The sequence below is a fragment of the Eublepharis macularius genome, chromosome 10 (genome assembly GCF_028583425.1).
Source record: "Eublepharis macularius isolate TG4126 chromosome 10, MPM_Emac_v1.0, whole genome shotgun sequence".
NCBI classification, from domain to species: Eukaryota; Metazoa; Chordata; class Lepidosauria; order Squamata; family Eublepharidae; genus Eublepharis; species Eublepharis macularius.
The window spans coordinates 4,317,576-4,333,941 of record NC_072799.1 but is presented as its reverse complement, the minus strand read 5'-3'; the positions used below and the strand labels follow the sequence as shown (position 1 = coordinate 4,333,941).

General features: G+C 47.4%; 1 protein-coding gene across 1 annotated transcript in view; it reads right to left on the bottom strand.

Annotated features, from left to right (window-relative positions):
* The window catches only part of ADAM33 (ADAM metallopeptidase domain 33), a 99,093-nt gene that overhangs the window by 9,461 nt on the left and 73,266 nt on the right, over positions 1 to 16,366 (bottom strand). Inside the window, exons 13-17 of the mRNA XM_054990141.1 lie at positions 12,876 to 13,071; positions 7,310 to 7,418; positions 5,465 to 5,669; positions 3,090 to 3,167; positions 347 to 455 (exon numbers count right to left, since the gene is read on the bottom strand). Coding sequence (XP_054846116.1) covers positions 347 to 455; positions 3,090 to 3,167; positions 5,465 to 5,669; positions 7,310 to 7,418; positions 12,876 to 13,071 — 697 coding nt within the window. The remainder of the gene's footprint in view (positions 1 to 346; positions 456 to 3,089; positions 3,168 to 5,464; positions 5,670 to 7,309; positions 7,419 to 12,875; positions 13,072 to 16,366) is intronic.

The window sequence follows — 16,366 nt, the reverse complement described above, 5'->3', positions numbered from 1 at the left end:
TTTCAGCTGGAACATGGTGGAACGAAGTTCCAGCACCTCTTGAAAATGGTCACATGGCTGGTGGCCCTGCCCCCTGATCTCCAGACAGAGGAGAGTTGAGATTGCCCTCCGCACCGCTCAGTGGTGCGGAGGGCAATCTCAACTCCCCTCTGTCTGGAGATCAGGGGGCAGGGCCACCAGCCATGTGACCATTTTCTCCGAGGGCGATTTAAACTTTTAAAAACTCCCCCCTTGTTCCAGCTGATCCAAAGTGACGTCATTGTGTGGTCCTGAGTTCCACCACTGAGTTCCACCACCTCTTTTCCCAGAAAAAAAGCCCTGGAAGTGGGGCAAACGCAGCACTCACCATCATACTGCACAGGGCCACTGTCCACGCTGCCCCCCAGGCCTGCCTTCTTGCAAAACGGAGGAGCCCAGCCTGCGTCACAGTGGCAGTGCCGGTTGCTGTTGCAAACCTGGAAGAGTTGAAGTTAATTGGAAGTGAGGCCCATGTTGCAGAAGATGAAGCCCAAAGATACGTCTGCACGGGCCTAGGGGGTTTAAAGATCCCACCCCACAAAGGAGGGAGGGAGAAGGAGCCCGCCTGGCTTGTCCTGGCCAAAAGCAGCGTTCCCTGGACTGGTAGAGATGCCTTCCTTCCCCACCCCCCCCATCAACCAGGAAACCTGTTAAAGGAGGGGAAACAGGCCTGGGGTCCTTAAAATACCAGCCCCAGATATTCCCGAATATTTCTGGAAATATATGGGACCTGGATACCAGTATTTGCAAGAATCCCAAATACTACTCTGGATACCCGAATATACCTGAATATACAGTTATATATTCAGATCAGATATCATTATTGCTGTTGTTGTTGTTATTTATGGTCTGCCTTTCTCGCTGAAATCCAAAGAAGATTACATACTGCAAGTGAATACGATGTCATCAATAGCTAGGATATTCCCAGCAAAAAAAACCAGTATGATCAACAGCTGGGATATTCAAGGAAAACATAAAGAATAGAGTGTGGTAGCCACAAATCTGAAAACCAGAAGGAAGTCGAACACACAGATGAAACATTTCTGAATCAAAGTGTAAGTAATTGGCATGACATCTTTATCAACATCAAACTACCTTGTAGGAGCATATTTCCATCAGCAGGCAGTACCCAACAGACTAGTCTACAGTCCCTGTCCCTTACCAAGGTACGTCTTTGTGCCCTTTCTTATGACACAGCCCTATCATCTGAGCAGAAAACCCTCCTGAATAAATCAGTCTTGTATTGCACTAACACCGTTCACAAGCGACACATTCCAGATTTAAAAGCACATTCTCGCTGCCACTGCCGAAAAAAACCCTACTCTGTGTCTCTCCGATCCGCTGTCTCATTTTATTGGGTGGCAAGTGTCCTATTGTTAATTCGCCGATGGCCTTTGCCAGCCCGGGACATGTTCTTTGAAAAGATTTTTATATACTGTTACTTTAATTTTATGAACTGTCTGGAATTTACATCCGTTCAGCAAAAGGAAGTGGCCCTGCTCACACTCCAAGGGCTGTTTCCTGGGACGGGTGGAGGATCTCATGGCACAAGCACACAGGCCATGCTGCAGCTGCTTCAGTGTGTTCTGGGGGAGGGGGGGACTGTTTCGTGGACAGCAAGCCATACCCAATGATAGCCCCTATCATGAGTCAAACATGTGTCCCCTATCATGTGACCCCTATCATGTGACCCCTATCATGAGTCAAACATGTGCCCCGGTGGATTGCAACTGGTGGTGTAGTGGTTAGAATGCTGACCTAGGACTTACTGCTATTGCTATTGCTATTGCTAATCCGCTCTCCCCACGAATGGGCTCAGAGCAGAATGCAACATATATAAAATAGATAAACACGTTAATTTAAAACCAGAGAAAAATGTCAATAAATATAACCATGCAATTTCTAAAAGACAGCGGTACATATATTGCACAACCCAAACAGCAATACATGAGGCCCGGTGGCCAATTATTAGATGTGAACAGAACTGGGGGTAAACCTCTTCCCATGAAAAGAGGCCGGTGCCTCAACCACCACGTACCTGGTGGAACATCTCTGTCTTACAGGCCTGGCGGAAAGATAACAGTTCCTGCTGGGCCCGGGTCTCCACAGACAAAGCGTTCCACCAGGCAGGAGCCAAGACCAAGAAGGCCCTCGTCCTAGTTGAGGCAAGGCAGACCTCTTTGGGGCCAGGGGCCACCAAGAGACGTTTGTCTGTTGAACAGAGTGTCCCCCAGGGAACATAGGGTGAGAGGCAGACCCGTAGCTATGCTGGTCCCAGATCAGAGATCTGAGTTCAAATCTCCACTTAGCCACAAAGCTTCCTGGGGGATCTTGGATGGCCAATGTCAACCTAACCTGCCTCACAGAGCTGTTATGTAATGGAAGATGGACGAACTGTATACAAGGCCCAGAGCTCCTTGGGGAAAGAGGGGCATAAACAATGTGACAGAATGGCAGGCACATGAACCTGCCTTATAGCGAGTCAGGCCATTGGTCGATCGAGGTCAGTATTGCCTACTCAGAGTGGTAGCTGCTCTCTAGGGTCTCAGAGGAAGTCTTCCACATTGCCTACTACCTGGTCCTTCTAACTGGAGGTGCCAGAGATTGAACCCGGGACTTTGTGTATGCAAAGCAGATACTCTGTTATTGATTCATGGCCCACCTAGTGCATCCAAGGAGCAGGTGGCTTTAGGGTTGCCAGCTCCAAGTTGGGAAATTCCTGGAGATCTAGGGAGTGAAACCTGGAAAAATCTGGAGAAAGTGGAGTTTGGGGATGGAAAGGACCTTGGCATGGCATAATTCCATGGAGTCCACCCCCCAAAGTAGCCATTTTCTCCAGGTGAACTGATCTCTGTGGCCTGGAGACTGGTTGTCATTCCGGGGGATCTCCAGCCACTACCTGGAGGCTGGCAACCCTAGGTGGCTTGCATAAGCAAGTCGCATTCTGTACCACTTCAGAGATGCTGTATTACTAGAGAAACGGAATGCGTCTCATTCCCGCCCCCCAAAAAACCCTCTTCTGTCTTTCTGAGTCAATAGGGATCCAGAGTAAGGCTGCGCCGGTTACTCACCCCATGTCCATGGCATTGGGCGAGACACTTCTCCAGTTCAAAGAAGGAAGCATTCACGCAACGCTGATCTTTACAGACCTGCAATGAGAATTTCCGCCCAATCAGACTGGCCCATGATGACCCAGCAGAACTTCTTTTTTTCATCTGTCCCCTGCAGAGTGATTTGTTCCTGGCTTTCATAAAGAGGGTGGGCAGGGGCTTTCTGAGCCCAGAGAAGCTCCCACACCATCCTCCATGACAATCAGACACAAAGAACACGGTGCGAGACTCCAACCCAGAGGTTATCAGAGCACGGATGCAGCAGAGGTTAATAACAACAACAACATTCAATTTATATACCACCCTTCAGGATGACTTAACACCCACTCAGAACGGTTTACAAAGTATGTTATTATTATCCCCACAACAACAATCACCCTGTGAAGTGGGTGGGACTGAGAGAGCTCTGAGAGAGCTGTGACTGGCCCAAGGTCACCCAGCTGGCTTCAAGCAGAGGAGTGGGGAATCAAAGCTGGCTCTCCAGATTAGAGTCCTGCTGCTCTTAAGTGACTGACCCAAGGTCACCCAGCTGGCTTCAAGTGGATGAGTGGGGAATCAAACCTGGCTCTCCAGATTAGAGTCCTGCCACTCTTAAGTGACTGACCCAAGGTCACCCAGCTGGCTTCAAGCGGAGGACTGGGGAATCAAACCTGGCTCTCCAGATTAGAGTCCTGCCATTCTTAAGTGACTGACCCAAGGTCACCCACCTGGCTTCAAGCAGAGGAGTGGGGAATCAAACTGCCTCTCCAGATTAGAATCCTGCCACTCTTAAGTGACTGGCCCAAGGTCACCCAGCTGGCTTCAAGCGGAGGAGTAGGGAATCAAACCCGGCTCTTCAGATTAGAGTCCTGCCGCTCTTAAGTGACTGAGCCAAGGTCACCCAGCTGGCTTGAAGTGGAGGAGTGGGGAATCAAACTCGGCTCTTCAGATTAGAGTCCTGCCGCTCTTAACCACTACACCCAAGTAGTTTCAGTTGCTCTCCCCTGACTATGAGAAGTCTTGCTTGCTCTTCTCTCATTTCAGAGATTTCATCATCTGCTAACCACACAGTTTCAAATCTGCCTTTGCAAACCACTGGGACGAGCTGTTTTTAAATCAAAGGGCAGCCATGGCTCTTGATTTTTGGAAGGAAATTGGTACTGTGGTGTGATGAAACAGTGCAGGAGACCATATAAAGGATAGGTTTGTAGCCTATTGCAATGTGTTTTTTGGCAAGTATCGCCATCCTTTTCCTCTGGATCTATTTTCTACCTTTGTTACCCACTTTCTGTATTATGGTATGTCACACCTTAAATGGGTTTCTTGGTTTGCTTGCGTTGTGGATCAATTCTGTAGTCTTAAGCCTACCATTGCACTGTTAACTGGAGGTCTCTGCTGCCTGATTGTTTTATATTCTACAATCTGCGTTGAATCTCAAGAAGAACGGCAGACTATAAATGAAGTAAATAAAATAAAAATAATAACGTTCTCAAGGTACGGCATTCCATGCGAGAGAGCAGAGTTGGGCATTTGCACAGCAGTTCTGAGTGTTTGGGCCTCAGACCTAAGGGCAAGCAGGTGTCTTGGAAAGGTGCAGGGACATGATGGAGGCAGACTGGGGCAGGACAGATCAATGGCTGCTATTCACAGGGCGAGAATTAGTGGCTTCCCTTGGCAGTCAACTGAGCAGAACTAAGAGTGTCTCTACACGAGACGTCTCACACGAGGATGCTCAAGTGTAGGGAGACGTTATCCAGGAAGCATAGTTTAAAAAAAATTCACCTCTCTACAGGAGGGTAGTTTTAAAAGGCAGAGCTGGCAGAGATCAATCCTCAGAGGGTTTGTTAATTTCCTCTTCGCCTCCCCGAAGGCTCTGTCAATTTCACCTCCCCTTCCAGGAGGCGAAGATAAAATTAATAAACCCTCTGAGGAGCGATCTCTGTTGGCTCTTTTTAAACTACCCTCCTGTAGAGCGGTGAAACTGACAAAGCCTTTGGCTCTGTCTTTTAAAACTACGCTTCCCAGATAATGTTGTGTCTCCCTACACTTGAACGTTGTCATACAAGAGATATCATGTAGAGAGTCTTTAGAGTTGCTGATAGCACCAAGCTGGCCTTCCTTTATTATCTGACTTCTCAAGCCAGGAGGATGAGGGGGATTTATGCAAATCTCAGAGCTGCATTTATGCAAATTGATGCAAATCTCAGCACCTTATGTTCTAGGCTTCTACTGCAAGCCCCACGGCAGCTGCGAGCAGTGAGATCCCACACTACCTTTTTTATACTGCACGATAACCGCACATTTTACGCACCGAGTCTGGGCCAGTTTGCCATTCCACCTGGCAGGTGGTTACTTACCATTCCATCTCCACATTTGGTCCCCGTCATCACCAGCCCTGGGTCTGACATGTCCCCTTCATCGTCCTTCGTAGCATAAACCAACGTCCCTCGGCACTTCACCTCCCGCCCATTAAACCGGATGGTGGTGTCCATGGAGACGGTGTTGGTCCCCTTGGGCTTCTTAGCGGAGCTCTGGCACTGAATCTTGCCACACTTGGCATCTCTGGAAGAAACGATAACACCCAAGGTGGCAGGGTATCAGGAGGTCATCTAGCACCACGCCCTGCACAAGAGGCAAGAAGGGTCTCCAATTCCTTCCCTATCAACCTATCCAAACTGGGCCACAAGGGAAGAGCTGTGCAGAAATGGGTCGAAAGTAAGCAGACTGAATTGTCTCATGCTAAAGTGGATGGCAGTGGGGGGCCAGAGGGTCGCCGCCCATTGGACCCATCAGAAACAAACTTCCCCACCCCAAATGTCCAAGTCAGACCTTGAGCAGGAGCCAAACCCTTCCATGAATTATTTCGACTGTCAATGAGGCAACACTCCTCCAGCTGGGCGAGTTCATCAGCCACTCTACACTAGGTGCACTATACACTAGGTGCAACAGGACACCCTGCTCTGGAATGGCAGTCTGTGAAATCTCAGACCAGAGGTCTAACCACATGGTAAATTCCACCTCCAGTGCTTCCAGCGTTCATGATGGGGAGAGAGGCCTAAATCCCCCCCTTTCCTCATGCCATTGTCCCAATCCAAATCAGGCCCAGCACACCTGGTAAGTTAAAAATAAACTCTGGGTAGTACGGACACAGAACTCCCAATGTGTTGTCTTTGGGACCCTAACTAGGGGTGGTGAATAACAAAAACAACAATAGCTGTGCTTATATGCCACTCTTCTAGACAGATTAGGGCCGCACTCAGAGCACTGAACCAAGTCGGTGTCATTATTATCCCCACAATTAAGCTGGGGAGCTGGGCTGAGAGGAGTGGCTCACTCAAGGCCACCTACGGACCTCACGGCAGAAGTGCAATTCGAACCAGTAGAGTTCTGATTCATAGCCAACCACTTAACCATATGCTATAGCGGCTCCTATAATAATAATGTGTGCTTATAGACCGTTATTCTAGACAGATTAGTGCCCCACTCAGACTGGAGAACAAAATCAGTGTTATTCTGGGCTTTTTTTCTGGGAAAAGAGGTGGTGGAACTCAGTGGTGGAACTCAGGACCGCACAATGATGTCACTTTGGGTCAGCTGGAACAAGGGGGGAGTTTTTTAAAGTTTAAATTGCCCTTGGCAAAAATGGTCACATGGCCGGCGGCCCCACCCCCTGATCTCCAGACAGAGGGGAGTTGAGATTGCCCTCCGCGCCAATGTGCAGAGGGCAATCTAAACTCCCCTCTGCCTGGAGATCAGGGGGCGGGGCCACCAGCCATGTGCCCATTTTCAAGAGGTTCCGGAACTCCGTTCCACTGCGTTCCTGCTGAAAAAAAGCACTGGTGTTATTATTATCCCCTCAATACAACCAGGGAGCTGGGCTGAAAGGAGTGGCTTACCCAAGGCTTTCTGCTGAGCTTATGGCAAGAAAATCTATGTAACAATCAAAACAAGAATATATTGATTCATATTATTATTCACTAATGAAAGGGGTAAGTCTCCACTGAGATCAAGGCTTGCTGCCGCCAGCAAGACGTCATCTTAGGTGCTGTTTCATAGTTATACAGCAATATGACAGGAGATTGGTAACTAGCCTTGATATACATAGGAGAGACCTAGATAATGTCTTCTTAATTTTAGCTACATAAACAAGCCCAGAGCCATCCTGTCTAGTGAACTCCTGCCTTTGGGTCCACAGCACCCACCTCATGGCACATTTGACAAAATTTCCAAGGCTGTCCTTGCCACAGTTTCCGTACATGTCCCCCGCTGTGTTCACATCCTGGAAGCATGCATCGGGCGCTGGCCAGGCTCCTGCAGGGCAAAGAATATCCAGGCACAGGGATGGCAAATGGAAGATTTGCTTTAAAATTGGCAATGGAATGAGGCAGACATCGCACAAGTAAACTAGCTGTCCTGGAAGCACCTTATGAAAACAGAATGGTTTCCGACATTCATTAACTAGGGTCACAGAGATGGGCACGAACTGAAATACAAACCAAAGTTTGTCACGAACTAGGCTGTTTCTCGGTTCGCGAACCGGTGGTTCGTTGGAGGGCATTTCTGATAACCCGCGACAAACCGCTGATGTTTAGCCCGGTTCGGTTTTTGGTTCATCACTGCAGACAGCCTGGCGCTAATCAATCAATTTCCTAGGCAACCAGGGGGGGGGAGCAGACTTTCTGCAGACCTTTTGCTGCCCCAGAAGTGACATTTTCACAAACCAAACGAACTGGTTTGCGAACTGGGCAGTTTTATGCCGGTTCACGGTTCATGGTCCGTGAAGCGAGATGAACCACGAACCGCAACAAGCTGCCATTTTCCCAGTTCGTGCCCATCTCTAGTCACAATTCATCAAGAAAGGTGCAAATTCAAAATGATTTGCCAATGCTACACCCAAGTAAGCATTGCATTAGCACTGGTCAGGCACCTAAGATCCAAATCAACGTAATATCATTGGCATGTACCAGCCCGTCTGTACCCACATTTTATTTCCAGCAGTGGCCAGACAAATATCTCAGGTAAACCTACATCCACTGTATCTAGTTAAGCAGATTTCACTGTTGCTTGTCTCCCCTCCCTCCCTGTATTCAGTGATATATTACCTCTGTACATGGAGGCTTCATTTAGCAATTCTGGATCGGACACTTATCTTTCAGTAATGGCTTTTTAAAAGCCATCTCAGCTGAATGGCCATCACTATATGCAGTAGCAGTGAACTGCGCATCATGAGAAGGACTTCCTATTGTTTCCTGAATCTACTGCCTGTCAACTTCATTGGGTGCTTCTGAATCTTAGCACTAGGGGAGAGGGAGGAAAAATTATCTCGAACTACTTTCACCATTCTATAAACCTCTATCCTCCGCTCTCCTTTCTTCTAAAATGAAAAGCCCCACATTTCTTCCTTGTAAGGGAGCTGCTCAGATACCCTTAATATTTTGGGATTCCTTTTCTGCCCCTTTCCCAGCCTGATGATACTCTTTATGAGAGATATGTGTGCTTTTGGAAAGAGAACATGGTGCACCATTAAGTTATTTCCCTTTCTAACCTGCATTTTACACATACGTGCCCCGTGGCACAGCGTGGAAAGCTGCAGTACTGCAGCCCAAGCTCTGCTCACACCCTGAGTTCAATCCCGGCGGAAGCTGGGTTCAGGTAGCTGGCTCAAGGCTGACTCAGCCTTTCATCCTTCCAAGGTCAGTGAAATAAGTACCCAGTTTCTTGGGGGTAAAGTGTAGATGACTGGGGAAGGCCAAGAAAACGTCGTGATGCAACGTCCCCCCATGGGTCAGTAATGACTCAGTGCTTGCACAGGGGGACTACCTTTACCTTTACACATGGAATGTATGTATGTGTCTAATGCAGGTTAGAACATGAAAACCTTTGGAGAAATAGCAAGACTGGGGCTAGATTGATGTTCAGGAAACAAGCACAGACTTTCTTATTGCAGAGGCCAAAGAACTGACAGATTTAGTATCTTTGGCCCTGTGCTGCTTCAAGTACATAATTGTTATATTTCATGCTCTTTTTAATTACTGTGCTGATGTTAATGGTTGATTTACGCCTTGGCTAAACCTAGAAAATAATCACCACGTGAATCAAATGTTATGGATGAAGAAGTGAGGCCAGGGGATTGAAATTATCCAAAGGTCCTGAACCCTTCCCCGCAGCGCTTGAGGGGCTGAGCTTGGATTTGAACCCATATCCAAATGGCCCTCGCACTCTCAGCGACATCTGACACATGTCCATTCCTGTCCTACTAGAATGTGGCTAGTTGCTAGCTTGGTTTAAAAACCAAACATCTCATTCATTCATTCATTCATTCATTCATTCATTCATTCATTCATTCATTCATTCATTCATTCATTCATTCATTCATTTATATTGTGGAAAAGTTAAAAGAGAGAACAAAAGAAAAGAAAGTAAAACATTTTGAGTATAAGGTGAGCCAGCCTCAACAAGAAGAACTTAGTTTATTAAATTTCTAATCTGCCCTTCCCACAAATGGGCTCAACATTATTAGGACTGCAATAACAACTTTGTGGTTGCAATACCAACAGTGACCAGCAGGTGCCTCTTATTCCCTAGCTAATAATTTCAGAGGAGAATCTCTCAATCTAGTGGCGAAAAGGGACATACAGAGAAAATGCAGCCAAAGATTTGGTGGGTTAATCTCACTCAATGTGAGAAATTCAGCTCCACCACCAGCATGCATGCTGGGTGCCTAACATATGCAAATATATGAAACCTCCACTCACCCCACTTCTCTACCTGCCAAAATGTTTCAGGTGTCCCCAGAATTCCCCGTTTTTCTTGTGCCGCCTCCTCTCCTCTTTCCCCTTGGTCTTCGCCACCTCCACCCAATTTTTATTTATTATTTATTTTGTCATTTATAGTTCGTCTTTCTTACTGAGACCCAAGGCGGATTACATAATGTGAGATTAGTACAGTCAACATCAAGGACATTTCAATAAACGATGCCATAGGGTAAATAAATGCAAGTTTACAAAGACGTAACATTAGCAAAAGTCCAATGCAAAGTTGAAGAAATGACAAAACAGAGCATAAGCAATTCTAGGACTGCCATTAGACAACTTAGAACTTGCATCTCAGTCGCGGCCATCACTTTACCTCTCCTCTCCTCTCTGCTCTCTTAAGGGCTCTACTTATTGCAAGTCTTTCCACTCTAGTTCCTCTCCTCTCAGAGGCAGTTGCAAATATAAAGGAGTGGGCTGCCTAAAAACCAGACTGCCCAACATTTTGCTCTCCAAGGTTCAGAATGCCCCCCTCCCAGATTTGTAGATTAACCCTGAGCAATGTATGGGCATCTGTAAAAATCACTGGTCTAGTCTAACATCCAGTATAGACTACCAGAAGCCCACGAGCAGGGTACAAAAGTAGTGGGGAGAAGGGTCCTTGGCTCAGTAGCAGAATATCTGCATTGGTTCCAAAGGTTACCAGTAGAGGTAGGCACAAACCGAAATACGAACCAAAGTTCATCATGAACTGGGCCAGGTTTTTTTGTTTGCGAACCGGCGGTTTGTCGGAGGGCATTTCTAATAAACTGCGATGATTTTTAGGCCAGTTCGTTTGGTTCGTTTTTCGATTTGTCACTGCAGACAGCCTGGTGCTGATCAATCAGTTTCCTAGGCAACGGGGAGGGATGGGCTTTCGGCAGACCTTCTTCTGCCCCGGAAGTGACGTATCCACGAATCAAACGAATCGATTCACGAACCAGGCAATTTCATGCCGGTTCATGGTTCGTGACATGCGACGAACCACAAACCGTAATGAACCACCATTTGCCCAGTTCGTGCCCATCTCTATTTACCGCTCCGGTCCCTACCACTTTCCAGCAAGTGGTGGAAAAGACTTCCATGACAAAGATTCTGGAAACACACCACTAGCGTAGATTACACCAACAGCCTGACTTGGGACAAGACAGCCTCATACGATGGGAAGGGGGCATGGCTCAGTGCTAAAGCATTTGCTTTGCACACAGAAGGTTGCTGGATCAGTCCCCAACATTGCCAGTTAAAAGAGAGTTGAAGATGTGACCCCAGAGAGCTACTACCACAGAGTAGATAATCCTGATCTTGATAGACCAAGGGTTTGACTCAATATAAAGGCAGCTTCCTGTATTCATGTGATGATAAATCAAATGAAGCACATGTATGCGTGTGGTTGTGGCTCAGAGGAAGAGAATCTGCTTTCACAAAGCCCCTGGTCCCTCCACTTGGTGTTGGAAAAGACCTTTCTCGCCCAGAGAACTCAGAAAGCTAAACGAGTCAGAGGAGACAGAATCGAGCAGGAGGCATCATTGATTTGATTCATTATACAGCAGCATCCTGAGTTCAACAGCCCTGATGTACGTCTCCAGGATGTGATATTCAGGGTTCTACTGCACCTGGCCATGGAGGTTCCATTTAGCTATTGGAAGTAGCTTTAACTAGATATGTTCTCCACGAGTTTTGTCAAGGTGTTTAAAAGTTCACATCTGTCATTCATTCTGGAGAGATCTCATTCATAGGATCGCCGTCGGTCGGAAGCGACCTGACGGCACATAACACACACACTTAACACACACTTGGTTTGAGTGTTTCAAACAAAGGTTGAAATGCCACAAAACATTCCTCTTGGCCGTAGATTGCAAACCTGGCTGGAAATGCCACCTCTGTACACTGCAGTGTGTGTTACAACAGGGGTCAAGAACGTCAATTGTCAAGTTATCGGAATAGCTAAACCACTGGGACATGACTGCAAGCAGAGTGGGACATGTCATGCTTCATGCGGCTTTCTCAAGAAGCAGAGGAGCACGTGGGATAATATCCAGGAAAGGGCAGATAAAACGACTGAGAAAACGGAGACGCTTCTATAGAAGAAAAGCCAAAGAAACTGCATTTTTTTATTAGCTGAGAAGAAAGAAAGTGGGAGAACGGAATGAGAGGGGCTTACAAAATCCTGAGTAGTTTGGATAAGGAAAGATTATTCAACACAAGAAGCTGGTTTTAATCCAACAAGCCTACAGAACTCGTTGCCACAAGATGTTATGATGGCAAACTCAAATGCTTTTAAAGACATGGCCAGTAGAACTGCAGGTGACTACTAGCCATATGTGAAACCTCCATTTTCAAAGCCAGTCTACCTCCAGGAATGAACAAGGCATGGATGAGTGTTAGCTTTGTACCCTGCTTGTAAACTCATTTGTGGTATCTAACTGATTACTCTCAGGAAAATCTAAAAGAGTCCAGTAGCACCTTTAAGATTAACCAACTTTACTGGAGCATAAGCTTCCGAGAACCGCAGCTCTCTTTGTCAGATGCGCATATGACGAAGAGAACTGTGATTCTCAAAAGCTTATGCTACAGTAAAGTTGGTTCGTCTTAAAGGTGCTACTGGACTCTTTTCTATTTTGCTACTACAGACTAACATGGCTAACTCCTCTGACTCTCAGGAAAGTCAGCAAGAGGCTCATTTGATCCTATTTATTTGCTTATACTCCATCTTTTTCCCAAGAGGGGACCCACAGTGACTTATGTTATTCTCCTTTCCTCCACAATCGATCCTCACAACAGCCCTGTGAGGTAGGCTAGGCTGGCCCAAGATCCCTCTGCTAGCTTCCATGGCAGAGCGGAGATTCAGACTAGGGTCTCCCAGAGACACTCTAACCACTACACTACACTGCCTGTTCTGATGCATTGTGGCTTTATTTACACAGAAAGCAAAAGAGACAAGCCCCAGGAACATGACAGGCGGGAAGGCAGCACTCACCTGGTCCCCACAGGTGGATGCACTGCTGGTGGTGGGTCATACACATGCCATTGCTGCAGAACGCTTCCCCATAGGAGCATGGGGTGCCATCCAGCAGGTAGACGTTGGTGGGACAGTAGGGGGAAGCTCCGGTGCAATATTCCGGGAGGTCACAGGACCCAGCTGGTTCTCGGCACATGGTCCCCGCAGTCTTGAGCTGTTGGTGCCACAGAAAGGGAACGTCATCAGAGGCCTTCCCACCAAGGCTAGAAGGCTGGCATAGGACTTTTTTTATTCATCCCAGTAGACAAGAAAAACATGAGACGGGTTCCTCATGCTGCACTGCTGTGTATCAGAAGCGTGCCGAATGGCTATAGTTACCATGCAAAGCCATTCCTTGACAAGGCATCCATAATATACATGGAGGTGGAGAGTGCCCTCAAGTCATAGCTGACTTATGGTGACCACCCACCCACCCCCGGCAGAGTTTTCATGGCAAGAGATTAACAGAGGTGGTTTGCCATTGCCTGTCTCTGCAACACAGGTCTTCGTTGGAGGTCTCCTATTCAATTACTAACCAAGGCACACCCTACTTAGAGTCTGAGTTCTAATGAGATCAGGATCACCTGGGCTATCCAGGTCAGGGCCCATAATATACACACCAGTTCCTAAATCTAAGCTTCCAAGGAGCGCATGATGCCAGGAGTCTCTAGCAGCAGAACCTGGGAGTCTGCCCTCTGCACCACTATGGCAGCTTACTGGAGAAAGGAGCTGCGTGCTTGCGCTTGCCTGTACAGCAGTGCCACCACGGGAGATGGTCAGAGGGAGTACTGCAGCTACCAATGCCAGGGGATCATGTGACTCAAGAGGCCAATAGGTTTCTACCAGACCCTATAAAGCTGGATTCTGCTTTGGCTCCATTGACAGAGCAAACTGGTAGAAGCCAAAGTAGGTCAACAAAGTATCGTTCCGTGTTCCCGCATGAAAATCATATGAAGAAGAACCAATTGTATGTGAATATATAGTTAATATTTTAAGATGAAGGATTAAACTTCTCTTCTTCTTGTTCTACCCGGTACATTTATCTACTGATCCTCACACGTGAACGGTAGAAGGAACACAAACTGATCCTTTGCTTCCCTCCCCACCGCAACCGAGTCTTACGTAGAGGAAGCTATTCATCTAAGAAAACAGATCAGCATGCCCGCCCATCAGAAAGGGAGGAAGAATTCTACCTGAGTGCCATCCCAAAATCACACATACACACACACACACACACTAAGGAAATAACTTTGCAAGTATTGCCGAAGGCTTTCACGGCCGGAGAACGATGGTTGTTGTGGGTTTTCCGGGCTGTATTGCCGTGGTCTTGACTAGGGGTGTGCAAGCCAAAAATTTTCGGCTATAGCCGAAAGTAGAAAGCCGAAAGAAGATTCTCTATCGTTAAAGCCGAAAGCCGAAACAAGAATCTCTTTCAGCTTTCGGCTTTCGGGATTCTTTCGGCATTATTTCGGCATTCTTTCGGCTTTTTTCTATGGGAAAATGCCTCCGTCTTCCAGGACGCCTGGAGGAGGCATTTTCCCACCGAATAAGCCCAAAATTGGTGGGGACCTTCCTCTAACCCTTCTCTAACAACCACCCAAGTTTCAGACAGATTGGACTTTGGGGGGCCATGTTATGGCCCCCCAAAGCAGGTCCCCCCATCCTCCCATAAGAAAGCGAAGGAGCAGCATATTGTTAGCATGCTGCTGCTGATCTTTCTTCATTATTTCCTATGGGGAAAAAATGAAGAGGCAGGCTTCCTTTGCCAGGGGTGGCATTTTGCATGCAAAATGCCCCCCAGCCCTCAGGGGCCCTTCTCCCACCCCTCCTCCCACCCCCCACCAAGGCTCAGCCTGCTCCCACTTGGGGGGGGGCATTTCATGGCCTCCCCAAGTAGGTGCTCTAATCTCTACCACTGACAGCTGGGGGAGGCTTGTGTTGCCAGGGGTGGCATTTTGCATGCAAAATGCCCCCCAACCCTCTGGGGCCCTTCTCCCACCCCTCCTCCCACCCCCCACCAAGGCTCAGCCTGCTCCCACTTGGGGGGGGCATTTCATGGCCTCCCCAAGTAGGTGCTCTGCTCTCATCTCTACCACTGACAGCTGGGGGAGGCTTGTGTTGCCAGGGGTGCATGCAAAATGCCCCCCAGCCCTCTGGGGCCCTTCTCCCACCCTTCCTCCCACCCCCCACCAAGGCTCAGACTGCTCCCACTTGGGGGGGCCATTTCATGGCTTCCCCAAGTAGGTCCTCTCAGCCCCTAAAGTCCACCCCTTACAGCCCCACACAAACCCAATTCCCCCCCAGCTGCCACACACAGACCCAAATCCCCACATTAGCCCCTCACAGACCCAAATCCACCCCCACCTGCCCCACACCCATAACCCCAGGAACAGGCTGGCAAAGGCCAGCCCTCTCCCTTTGTTCCCTATGCTGGGAACTTCTAAACTCTCTTTCCCTGGGCAATTCTGCACAGCCCAGGGGTGCCACAATGGTGGGCACACTTCTGAGTGCCAGCTGGTCCCTGTGAAAGAGCACCTGAACCACAGACACCCTCCCTCAAATTCCCCCACCACCTACAGAGATGGCTGGCCAGCCAGCCCCATTGTTCCCTATGATGGGAACCAACTGCACAACAAAGAATAAAACAAGAACAACACAAAATAAAGTTTTAAAAAAATTATATTCTCCCTTCCAAAGTACAAGTAGGCAAAGCATTATGACACATTACACCAGCAGTCCCCCACACAGAAAAATTAAAACAAAACTCACTTAACATCAGAGAATCACAAAGCATGATTCCTGTCAAAAACACTTTATTTCTTGAACAGCTTTAGGTTACACAGCAGGGGGGAACACCAAAGGGCATGGCAGCACTATCTTACACAAAAATAACACAACTCACTTCACATTAAAGAATCACCCCAAAAAATTGCTGTCAAAAGCACTTTATTTCTGTAACTGCTTTAGGTTACACAGTAGGAAGGCACCACAGAGCAGGAAAGCAGTGTACTACACAAAAATAACACAACTCACTTCACATCAGAGAATCACACAAACACAATTGCTGTCAAAAACGGTGAAGTGGGTTGTATTATTTTTTGTAGTACATTGCTATCATGCCCTGTTGTGCCCTCCTACTGTGTAACCTAAAGCTGTTCAAGAAATAAAGTGTTTTTGCCAGGAATTATGTTTTTGTGATTCTCTGATGTTAAGTGAGTTGTGTTATTTTTGTGTAAGATAGTGCTGCCATGCCCTTTGGTGTTCCCCCCTGCTGTGTAACCTAAAGCTGTTCAAGAAATAAAGTGTTTTTGACAGGAATTGTGCTTTGTGATTCTCTGATGTTAAGTGAGTTGTGTTATTTTTCTGTGTGGGGGACTGCTGGTGTAATGTGTCATAATGCTTTGCCTACTTGTACTTTGGAAGGGAGAAAAAAAATTAAAACTTTATTTTGTGTTGTTCTTGTTTTATTC